Here is a 13162-nt window from a genome sequence, read left to right on the forward strand (position 1 = left end):
ATTGACCTTCTTGTGGGGCAGAGGCTCACAATCTGTTCCGTTTACTTACCGCCTCAGGATGCAATAGACTCTGAGGCTCTCACAGACCTTATTAGCCAACTCCTCTGCTCATTTCTCCTTCTGGGGTACTTCAATGCTCATAATGTCTTATGGGGCTCTACGACTACTTGCCCCAGGGGTCGCGTTCTGGAAAGCCTCATGACATCTGAAGAACTGTGCATCCTCAACTCTGGTGCTCCCACTCATTTCTGTACTGCTTCTGGGTCGTTGTCAGATATTGACCTTTCCTTTTGCTCTCCAGCACTCACGGATTCTGCTCTGTGGGAGGTTGCTGCTGACCTCCATTCTAGTGACCACTTCCCCCTTTGGATTCGCCTCCTGGATGAGGCTGCGGCATTACCAGTGCTGCCCAGGTGGCACCTCTGCAGAGCTGACTGGACACTTTTCAGCCATTTGGCTGTTTTCGAACACCGTGCCAGCGTCCATGAATGGGTCGACCATGTTACAGCCGTGATCTCCCATGCTGCTGAATTGTCGATCCCACTGTCCTCAGGTCATCCCAAGAGGCGTCCTGTCCCTTGGTGGACCACTGAGTGCTGCTCAGCCATCTGAGCCCGCCGTGCAGCTCTGCGCCACTCCAAGTGCCGTCCCTCAGCTGACAATCTTGCGGCCTTTCGGCTGGCAAGGGCCAAGGCACGGCAAATGATTAAAGAGAGCAAATGACAGTCATGGCAATCGTTCTTGAACTCCATCTCCCGCTCCACTAGTTCTACGAAAGTATGGGAAGCCATCAGGAGGATTTACGGGAAACGCAACCAACTACCTGTCATGGCATTGCTGCATCAGGGATGTCTCCTCACGGCGCCGAGAGACACTGCCCAGACACTGGCCATGCATTTTGCGGAATCTACTGCCACTATTAACTGTGATCCAGATTTCTGCCGCTACCGCACTGCCATCAAGAGGGGTCACTTGGACTTCCGGTCTCCAAATTCTGAACCCTACAACTGCCCCTTCACAATGTGGGAACTGGATTCGGCACTGTCTGTGGCTTATGATACTGCACCCGGTCATGATCAAATCCTGTACAGCATGCTGCAGCACTTGTTGCTGCCATCCAAGGAAGTTCTCCTGAATTGTTTTAATATGATATGGTCATCTGGCACGTTCCCTGACTCGTGGAAGGAGGCGATTTTAATTCCCCTCCTCAAACCGGGGAAGGACCGAATGCATCCCAGTAGTTATCGGAGTATTGCTTTGACGAGCTGTGTCGGGAAGACATTGGAACGCCTGGTCAACGGTTGCCTGGTTTGGCTGCTTGAGACCAGGCAGCTTCTTAGCCACTCTCAGTGTGGCTTTCGGAGATGTCATTCAACTATAGACAACTTGACGCTGCTTGAGGCGGCCATCCAGCAGGCCTTCCTATGTAACCAGCATTGTCTAGGTGTATTCTTTGACATTAATAAGGCATATGACACTACTTGGCGCCGCCTTATCCTCAATCAACTCCATCAGTGGGGCTTTTGTGACCATCTCCCCATCTTCATTCGGTCCTTTCTTTCCCGCCGCCTCTTTCGATATCGGGTTGGTAATGTGCTATCTGATTTGCAGGAGAATGGTGTTCCTCAGGGAAGCGTTTTAAGTGTCACTCTCTTTGCCATCGCCATTAACAGTATCACGTCCACTATCCGGAGTCCTGCCCAGTGCTCCTTGTTTGTGGACAACTTTGCTGTTTTCTGTTCTTCCTCCAGTCTTGTCACTGCTAGTCGGCAGCTGCAGCTTACAATAAAGCGATTAGAGGCATGGACTGCGAAGACGGGTTTTACCTTTTCTGCAGACAAATGTGTGTGTGTTCATTTTAATCATTCTCGATGTCCTTTTACCTCCCCTGAACTGCGTCTGAGGGACACCGTTCTTCCTTTTAGAGACACTGTGAGGTTCCTGGGCCTCACTTTTGATTCCAAGTTGTCGTGGTTGCTGCACCTTAAAGATCTCAAGGTGCAGGCCCTGAAGGCACTGAATATTTTGAAGTGCTGCGCCATCGGTCCTGGGGAGCAGATCGGGCACGTCTGCTGCAGTTTTATAGGGCTTTCGTCCGGTCGCATCTTGACTATGGATGCACCGTGTATGGGTCAGCGAGGCCTTCATATCTGAAGATTCTTGACGCAGTACACCATGAGGGTATCAGGCTGGCCACTGGTGCATTCCGTACTAGTCCCATCCCCAGCCTGTGTGCTGAGGCAGGAGAACCACCACTTGCCATCCAGCGGAAACTCCTCATGGTGCGACGGGTGTGTCAATTCCTTGCCTGTCCTACCTCCCCTACGTACCCTACCGTTGCCCGACCACCTATGGAACGTCTCTTTTCCAGTCGTCCCAGGGCAACGAGACCATTTGGGATTCGTGCCAAGCATTTGCTTGAGTCCCTTGGGGTGGAGCGTGTGGCACCCCAATTCCAGGGTTTTACCCGCCTGCCTCCCTGGTTGCTCCAGAAGCCCAGCGTACTTTTAGACTTGTCAGAGTACCGGAGGAGCTGTACTCCGGCGTTTGTTTTTACCTCCTTATTTTATGATATTTTAAACCAGCATACTGACCATGTACCAGTATTTACGGATGGCTCTAAACAGGGGGTTCTGTTGGTTGTGCTGTTGTTTTCCCTGATCGAGTCATCAAGTTACGGCTTCCTACGGCGTTTACCATCTTTGATGCCCAATTGTTTGTGATCTTGCGAGCATTGGAGCAGATGCGATGTATTACCAGTCTTAAGTTTCTCATCTGTTCTGACTCCCTGAGTGCCCTTCAGACCATTCAACACTTATACCCAGCGGATACGGTCATCCAGAACATCCATGATGCCCTACTCCACCTGCAATGGCAGGGGAAGGAGGTTTCTTTCTGCAGGGTGCCAGGGCATGTGGGTATTAGGGGAAATGAACTGGCGGATGTGGCTGCCAAAGATGCAAGTTCCCTCCCTCACATTGTTGAATGTGCCATCCCCCACCATGCTGTTACCTCCCTTTTGCGTTTTCATGTTATGCGTCAATGGGAAGAGGAGTGGCTGGCAGTCGGTGAAAATAAGCTGCGTCTGGTCAAGGCCACCACGCGGCCATGGCGTACGTCCTACCAGTCATGCAGGCGGGGTGAGGTTCTCCTCACTCGCCTCCGTATCAGGCATAGCCCCTTAACGCATAGTTTTTTACTCCGGCGGGAGAACCCCCCAATCTGCAGTGCTTGTGGTGTCCAGATTACTGTCCACCACATTTTACTTGACTGTCTTTTATTCTCTGACCAGAGGGCGGCGGTTTCCTTGCCACCGGATTTGCCCTCTATTTTGCAACACGACACAACGACTGTGGTTATGGTCTTACGGTTTTGTGTCCTGTCCAATTTGTTGCCTCAGATTTTAGGGAGAGGATTTTACTGTGCTGCTGGGTGACTGGCTCACCCAGGTTTTAGGTAAGAGGTCCACCAGTCACGATTACCTACTTGTTTCACTTCGATTTCTGTTCTCATTTCCTTGTGTTTCCTTTCCTTTCTAGTGCGTTTCTTCTCCTCTTGTTTTGCCTCTGTATGTGAGGATTTGGAACTGCGTCAGGTCTGTGTCTTTTAGCCGTTCTCCTTGTTTGCTGTTCGTCTTCGTCCCTTCACCACATGTGTTACTGTTTCTATGTGTTTGGGCGTTGATGACCACGCTGTTCAGCGCCTGAAAACCTCAAACCACACACACACACACACACACACACACACACACACCAAGGGCACGGTTCACAAGCTTCGCCTCACGCCAGATCCCCCGATCTCCAGTAAACCACGTCGACTTTGTCCCGAGTGCCTCTATGATCTTAAAAACTCCCCCTATCTCCAGTAAACCATGTCGACTTTGTCCCGAGCGCCTCTATGATCTTAAAAACCAAATTTCTGAACAACTAAGCTCCGGCGTCATTGAACCCTCTGCCATTAGCTGGTCTACGCCCATACATATGACACCCAAGAAAGACGGGTCCTGGTGCATGTGCAGAGACTACCATCGACTAAATGCACAAACAATTATGGACACCTACCCCATACCCAACATTGCCGACTTTACCAGTTCCCTCGCAGGTGCGACCACGTTCTCTGTCATTGATTGAAAATGGGCTTACCACGAGATCTCCATGGCATCTGAAGACATCGAGAAGACAGCAATCACCACCCCGATTGGGTTATTTCTGTTTCGATTCATGCCGTTTGATCTGAAAAACGCAACCCAAACCTGGCAACGCTTCATCAACGAAGTGCTATTCGACCTAAAATTCTGCTTTGCATATCTTGATGACATTCTTGTGTTCAGCTCCTCCATCAAGGACATGTGCTAACTGTTATGAACACTCTCGCGGCAGCAGGCATCAAGACCAACCAGGAAAAATTGCAGCTACATCAACCCGCTGTCACTTTTCTGCGTTTTTGGGTCTCTGCCAACGGCATTTCACCGCCCCCTGGGAAAGTATAAACAATACTAAACCTACCCAGACCTTCGTCATTCAAAGAGCTCCGGCACTTTCTGGGGACATATAATAATTATCGCCGACATCTACCTTGGGCTGTGGAGATTCAGGCTCCACTGACGGATGCCTTGGCAGGCACCAACACTTCTGGATCTCGGCCCGTTCCATGGACCCCTGCTATGACCGACTCTCTCACTGCCCTCAAAAATCTTCTTTCTGAGGCCTGCACCATCGCGCATCCTCATCCCAATGTGCAGCTTTTCATTATCACAGACGCGAGCGGTACTGCCATTGGCGCTGTCCTTAGCCAGACAATCGATGGCCACATTTCGCCTCTGCAGTTCTTCTCGTGCAAGCTCACCAATGCACAACGGAAATATTCCGCGTTTGACAGGGAGTTGCTCGTGGTCTACAAAGCGATCAAGCATTTTAAGACTGACCTTGAGGGACACTCTTTCTATGTTTTAACAGACCACAAACCTCTGGCTGCGGCCATTACAAACCCAGCAGCAGACCCGCCTCCTCGCAGCTTCAGATATGTAGACTTCATATCTCAGTTCACCACCAATGTCAAACACATAAAGGGTGCCGATGATATAGTTGCTGATTTCCTTTCGTGAGTCGACACCGTCCATACGCTGTTAGACACCTCTGAACTGCCTAACCTCCAACCCGCCAATGAGGAAACACTCCACCTCTTCACTACACTTCATCCGCACCACCTTCCCTGGCATTTCTGTTGAGATGTGGTTCAACGACAGTACGGGCACATTACGCCCCCTGATCCCAACCAAGCTCCGTCGAGCTGTCTTCAAAGCATTGAGCATTGCATAATTTAGCCCACCCCGGTGTTCGTGTGTCCGCCCGCCTCGTAGTGGAGCACTTTGTGTGGAGAAATGTCAACAAGGACTGCCAGCAATGGGCACGCTCCTGTGTCGTGTGCCAATGCTGCAAAGTACACAAGCACACTTCACCCCCCCCTCCCCCGGCACCTTTTTGATCCATCCTGGGCATTTCCAGCATATTCAAATTGACATTGTCGGCCCTCTCCCCCCCTCTAACGGCTTTCGTAATGTTCTCTCGTCTATCGACCGAACAACTCGCTGGGTCGAGGCTGTCCCCCTGCCCAATATTACGGCAGAAACTGTTGCTCGAGCTTTCGTCGAGTCATGGGACTTGTGAGCCCTTCCGCTTCTCTCCCTCAGTCTGACTTACCTTCCTTCGTGGACCGCGTCAGACACCACTTCATCAACCTCCATATACCTCCGCCCACCAGGCACTCACGCCCTAAGGTTCATGTCCCGAAATCTCTGGACAATTGCGAGTATGGCATGCTCCGAGATTACACTGTCTGTGCTCCCCTCCAACCTCCATATACTGGCCCATACCGAGTTCTCCAGCGCTCAGCCAACACCTATGACATCCAGATGAATGATTCAGCTGTTACAGTCTCTCTCAACAGACTTAAGCCTGCTCATGTCGAGCCTTCTTCCTCCCCCCTTCAGGCCACGACCACGCCACTCACTGTCGTGGCTCATGATGCTCCAACCACTCCCTCCACGTCGGACTTACACACTCGGTCGAGTGACTTCCAGCTCTCCTCCGACCTCGCCCTCTACTCCGGTCTCACACACTCCATTGAGTGACCACATGCTCCCCACATCGAGCTTACCTACGATCACGCCCTTGTCGCAGGGCCCTTCTCTGGTCTCTTTGACCTCTCCACCATCGCCTGCCTTGCCCTGTTGAGGTTTCTCACACCGCCACCGCCCCCCCCCCCCCCCCCCCAACTTGAAAGTGCCCTCGCTCGAGGTGTTTGTGCCTGTCCCCCCTGCCATAATCCATGACATCTCAACAATACTGCGCGATTATACACGATTTGTTGTGTGTTTCTCTTCGCCCAGTGCTCATGACACAACCTCCGCCATTCCCTGCCACCTGGTGAAATGTGTTTCCCTACCGCCCGACATCAACCTGGACATGCTTCGTGTGTTTGCCACACCCACTGGAGACGTTGTTGTCGTCGCTCCGTTCCACCCGCAAACCGCCAGCCTACCTGTCGCTGCACGACCAGCATGCCCAGTACGACGCCCGGCTTGCCTTAACGACTTCCAGGTTCGGTGGCTGTACCTTCCTTCACGACCTCTACCCGCACAGCTCCCTGCCGACGCTGTCGAGCTGACCATGGTACGGCTCCTGCGGACCACTCCTGCCGACGCCATAGTCACCCCCCCCCCCCCCCCCCATCCTCTCAAGAGTACTCAAGACGTGATCCAACTGAAATGTTACATTCTTGTGCAATCTCTCAGTCAGTCTTCAGGTGGCATGCACAATTTTGTTGATGTTACTGACATGAGCGTTGTCGGTGGATGCTGAAGGGCATCTTGAACGAGGGTCATCCTTAATAATTTCCATCCGGCCATTTTTATGCCATGTGAACCATTCATAACACTGAGTATGGCTTAAGCAGTCATCACTGTACACTTCCTGCGTCATTTGGTGTATCTCTGTTAAGGTTTTCTTGAATTCCGTGCAAAATATAATGCAGATGCATTGGTCCTCTAACTCTGCCATCTTGAAATTCACAAACAATGTGATGCAACTTTCTACTCAATATAGCACTGAACAGTAACAGACATACAACAATGATACTTCCTGCAGTTACACACTATACACAGGTGTGTGCAAGGATGCCAACTGCATTTCGCTCCAACGCACCATTTACATGTACCGAAATTACAGATTTTGTAGAGTTTTTTGAACAGACCTCGTACTGGAGTAATTATCACACCATATAATTTCATATGTTTGTTTTATTTATTTATTTGTTTTTTCCTTGCCATTGCTGTACGTAATTTTGGTCCTTTTTTTGGGGCTACCATTTGAAAATGCCATTACAACCAAAACTGGACAGTAGCAGAAAATAAGTAATAATTACAGTCAAATGCTGAAAATATGATTTCACAATACAGTACCTGTATCATTCATCATTGCAATGGTGCAAGAATCAAACTGGAGTAGTACTCCTGTATCTACCTTTGCAAAGGAATATTTGAAAATGAAGTTCACCACTTCTGCTTTAGCCTTGCTACATTCAATTTCAGTTCCTGTATCATCCATACCTATGTGAACTGTTATGTTGGTGCCACTGACAACCTTTGCATATGACCAGAATTTCTTTGTGAGTGGTGGGAGGTCTGTTGATAAGAGTCTGCTACAGTAGTTGTTGAAGGCTTATACAGTGTTCTTTTGAGAGCCAAACATATTTCATTCAGTACCTCTCTCATCTATAGCCCTATCCTTCGTATTATACCTATTCTGCACCTATGGACAAGATGGTTTTTGGAACACGTTGTGCCTTAGAGGTTTCTTTGCAGAGACTGCATACCACAGAAGATGCCTCCCATTAGAAACTGTTCTACCAGGTACATATCTGCCCTGTGCATGGTCAACTGTTTTGAGCTGCAGTTCCTATATGTACTGGTGCCCAGATCTAAAGGTTTAGAGTTTTTCCATGAGATATGACACTACTACCTCTTAGTCTACTTTATTGAACATGTTTATCTTTCTATTTGTTTTAGCTGCCATTTCTGTTTTGATAACAATTTTCAGTGGCTCATAGTCACTAATGTCAGTTTCACTGCAGACATTCAGAGACTTCAGATCTGTTCTTGTCATTAGAAATATATGTTAATGAGTAGGCTTCCAAATATCTGTTCTGAGTAGTTTTCAGTGAAAGCATTTAATATTGCCTGTGAAGGTTTTCTTGATGTGTCAATGCAATAAAATTTTCATAGGTTTCTTGCCACATAAGATTGTAGTGCAAGTGTGATATTTCAGGAAGGCTACTCTCTCTTTCCATCTTCTGGTAAAGTGTCCGTCTATCCCAACCCGTCTCCTGCTTTCCTGCTTTAGGTATCGGTGGTGGGCATTATGAGATTTATGTGGCTACTGCCAATGATTATTTATTAAAGAGAGAGACTGTCATACACTGGCACTTCGCCAGGAGATGGAAAGAGTAACCTCCATTGCTTTTTATGGGTACTTCAAGCTTCGGAATTTTGTTATGAATGCTTCAGTAGTTTATCACTAGAATTTGAATAGTCTTATCTGTGAGGGGCATTTCTTTGAGTATCATACAGCTATCTTTGTCTTGACTGGATGGAGAGTAGCTTAATATGTCTGTTCATAGATTTCTTTTTATGTCTGTCATTGATGTATTAGGCTAATAGTGTAAAAAATCATACACCTAGTTTCTTTTAAAGATATTGCAATGGTGTTCCTTTCTAACACATTCCATTTGCTGTGTATAGTTCTATACACCATCACCACCACCACCACCACCACCACCATCACTACCATCACCATTTTACAGAGTAGGCTGCACAACCTGTTCCAGAAACCATCTTGTACATAGTCATTTGACACTTCACTATCCAGTGGGCGTGTAGCTCATGACGATTCTAGGTAGACAATCTTGCTGCATTATTTCTAAATGGTTACACTAGCTGACTTCATACTTTTTAATTTTGGTTTCCAAATCGAAAATCTGTAGCTCTTGCCTTATTTCTGTGCTTCATATTTGGTCCATCAGTGTGCAGCCTTTAACTGCCTGAGAAATTTCATCTCAACTGACATAATTTTCACTCTCTTTTTTTTCAAAAGTACCCATGTCTCACTTTCATATAACACTGCTGAAACCACCATTGTATTATAAAGTTTCAGTTTAGTTTCCCTTGTAGTTTTGTATTTCCGAGTTCTCTGAGTTGTTCTACATGTATATTTTAATTCATGAAGTTATGAAGTGATAAATATTTTTCATTTTGATTCAAAGGATCTTGGATTGTCTATTTTTTGGTATACTATAATGTGTTGTTTTCTGATGTGTGGTTTTAAATGAAAGGATGAAAAGATAACTTGCTTTCCTTTTTTGCAGATAGCTGTGTTGATATCTCTTGAAGAGGAGGATAATTGTGTGATAATCGCTAACACACATTTACGCTCCTGGCCTGAACCTGATTATTTTCGTGCTCTGCAAGCTTCTGTTGCTCTTGCATATCTCCAGTCTGTTGTGGGAGATATTTCAAAGAAGGTAATTATTAGAAATGTATTTTCTCCTTTAAGTACATATGCTTAAAATACTTTTAACAGAAGTGTCCATATCCAAATGAAAAAAAAAGCTTTGCTTCAGAACTGATAAACAGTCTTCCTTCTCTCAAAGCACAACCAAAAACAAGCTCTGGCATTTCCAGCTTGGTGCAAGAAAATAATGATTGCCCCAATGGATCAAGACTTAGTCCAAAATCTTTACAGTAACCACTTAGCCTAGGACCCATATTTCCTCATGTTCACATTCCAACATCTTCATATTTAGTGACACACAGTGCATTTGACCTTGGTAAACTTTTCGTCTACAGTTTAATTGCTGGTTTTCAAAATTGATACGGATGTCATTCATTAAGTGAAATGTAAACAGGCAGAAATCAGTGATCAGTGATGGGATCACACCTGCTGGAGAGAATAAAAATTACTCCCAACTCTGGCTGAAAGACAGTGTGCAATGCAGGGATTAATTTTGATTCAACAGTGGATCAACAACTAAGATTTGTTCCATATTCATAAAGTTCTACAATAATAACTTCACTTGATACAGGATTCTGTGACTTCCTATTCTTTGCTGTATCTTCTGCCCGTTTCCTGTCTTCTCCCTTTTCTACAAATTACCAGGAAAATAATGTTCTAATTAGTTTCAGAAATCCCTGCCTTTTCCACTTTGGTTGCTGGGATTTCACCTGCTGTCATTTATATGCAGAGAACACTTGTTTTCAGACATAATGAGATTTCTTGAACAGAATTTCCTGCTCAGTGCCAACCAGCATAATTTTCGAAAACATCGATCATGTGAATCCCAACTCGCACTTTTCTCACATGACATACTGAAAGCTTTGGACCAAGGCAACCAGGTAGATGCAGTGTTTCTTGATTTCCGAAAAGCATTTGAATTAGTACTGCACTTAGACTTATTATCAAAAGTATGATCATGTGGGGTATCAAGAGAAATTTGTGATAGGATTGAGGACTTTTTGGTAGGGAGCACACAGCATGTTATCTTGGATGGTGAGTCATCATCAGATGTCGAAGTAACCTCGGGTGTGCCCTTGGGAAGTGTGTTGTGACCCTTTCTGTTCATGTTGTATATTGATGACCTTGCAGACAATATTAACTGTAAAATCAGGCGTTTCGCAGATGATGCAGCTATCTATAATGAAGTACTTACTGAAAGAATGTGCATTAATATTCTTTTAGGTCTTGATAAGATTTCAACGTGTTTCAGAGATTGGCAACTTGTTCTAAATGTTAAGAAATGTAAATTTTTTAGCACTTCACAAAATGAAAAAACGTAATACCCTATGACTATAATATCAGTGAGCCACTGTTGGAATTGGCAAACTCCTACAAATACCTGAGTGTGTTACTTTATAGGGATATGAAATGGAATAATCACACATAGGTTCAGTTGTGGGTAAAGCAGGTGGTAGACTTCGGTTCATTGGTAGAATACTGGGAAAGTGCAGTCAGTCTACAAAAGAGATGCTTACAAATCACTCATGCAAACCATCCTAGAATATTGCTCAAGTGTGTGGGACCCGTACCAGAAAGGACTAATGGAGATATTGAATATATACAGAGAAGGGCAGCACAAATGGTCACAAGTGTTTTTAATCCATAGGAAGGTGTCACGGAGATATTGATAGAACTGAAATGACAGACTCTTAAAGACAGATGTAAACTATCTTGAGAAAGTCTATTAACAATCATTCAAGAACCAGCTTTAAATGGTTACTCTATAGATATACCACAACACCCTGTGTATCACTCACACAGGGATCGTGAGGATAAGATTAGAATAATTACTGCACACAGAGTCATTCAGATAACGATACTTCCCATGGTTCATATGTGAATGGAACAGGATGAGACCCTAATAACCGGTACAGTGGGATGCACCCTCTGCAGTGCACGTAATGGTGGTTTGCAGAGTATTAATGTGGGTTCTGTTGCAAGATGACCTTGTTCACTGGGTGTTTATTGCACAATACACACCAGAGCTCCAAAAGTGTCTTGATGTAGCAGGCAGTATTTATGTTTTGTCGTGGTTCAAGAAAATCAATCAGAATGCAACCTTGTGCATTCATGCATCCCAGAAGACAGTGCCCATAACTTTTTTGACAGGCAGCACAGTCTTTGGTTTCTTCTTTGGTGCTGAATCTAAGCAGTTTAGATTAGATTAGATTAGATTTACTTTCATTCCAATTGATCCGCAGTGAGGAGATCCTCCAGGATGTGGAACATGTCAGAAAAACAACAATACATGACAAATATTTACAACTAAAACAAATAAGCTAATGTACCATTCCACAGGTCCCAAGTGGAATGATCGTCATTTTTTAATGAACACTAAGAGTCATTTTACAAATACTAATGCACTGAATTTAAAATAAAAAAGTTTTTTATTTATTTATAAGGTAATAAACATGTAATACAACTACTGTAATACTTATTTACAATGAACACATTACTGCACTGAAATGGTGCAGAAGTTAGATTATACTTACACACTTACACACACACACACACACACACACACACACACACACACACACACACACAAATTTTCAGTGAACACATTACTGCACTGACATTGTGCAGAAGTTATGTTGTACTTATATACAAATCAGTTGGTTTTACTAAGAAATTCATCAATGGAGTAGAAGGAGTTGGCCACCAATAAATCCTTTAGGCTTCTCTTAAACTGAATTTCATTGGTTGTTAAGCTTTTTATGGCTGCTGGCAAGTTATTGAAAATGTGTGTTCCTGAATAATGCACACCTTTTTGTACAAGACTAAGTGACTTTAAATCCTTGTGAAGATTATTCTTATTTCTAGTATTGATTCCATGAATTGAGCTGTTGGTTTGAAAAAGTGATATATTTTTAATGACAAATTTCATTAAGGAATAAATATATTGGGAAGCTGTAGTTAGTATCCCTAGTTCCCTAAACAGGCTTCTGCAGGATGTTCTTGAGTTCACACCACATATAATTCTTATTGCACATTTTTGTGCCCGGAAAACTTTAGCTTGGCTTGATGAATTACCCCAAAAAATAATCCCATATGACATTGTGGAATGAAAGTAAGCATAGTATGCCAGCTTTTTCATTTTTATATCCCCTATGTCTGACAAAATTCGCATTGCAAACAGAGATTTGTTAAGACGCTTCAGCAGTTCTGTGGTGTGCTCCTCCCAGTTGAATTTATTATCAAGCTGTAATCCCAAGAATTTAACACTGTCCACTTCTTCTATCTTCTTGTCATCATATGTTAGACGTATACTCTTGGGACACCCCTTACAAGTTCTGAACTGCATGTAGTGTGTTTTTTCAAAGTTTAGTGACAAAGAATTGGCTAGGAACCAGTGATTAATGTCCACAAATATTTTATTGGCTGATCTTTCTAAGACTACACTTGATTTGCTATTTATTGCAATGTTTGTATCATCAGCAAACAAAACAAACTTGGCATCTGGTAATGTTACTGATGAAAGGTCATTGATATATACAAGAAAAAGTAAGGGCCCCAAAATAGAACCTTGTGGGACCCCACATGTAATTAGTTCC

At 44.8% G+C, this 13162-nt stretch overlaps 1 protein-coding gene across 2 annotated transcripts in view; it reads left to right on the plus strand.

The window, feature by feature from the left end:
• Positions 1 to 13162, plus strand: part of LOC126190700 (2',5'-phosphodiesterase 12-like) — a 152367-nt gene that overhangs the window by 88392 nt on the left and 50813 nt on the right. For both annotated transcript variants that reach the window (XM_049931165.1, XM_049931166.1), the window contains one exon: positions 9421 to 9576. In XM_049931165.1, coding sequence (XP_049787122.1) covers positions 9421 to 9576 — 156 coding nt within the window. The remainder of the gene's footprint in view (positions 1 to 9420; positions 9577 to 13162) is intronic.

This window comes from Schistocerca cancellata, chromosome 6 (genome assembly GCF_023864275.1).
Source record: "Schistocerca cancellata isolate TAMUIC-IGC-003103 chromosome 6, iqSchCanc2.1, whole genome shotgun sequence".
NCBI lineage: Eukaryota > Metazoa > Arthropoda > Insecta > Orthoptera > Acrididae > Schistocerca > Schistocerca cancellata.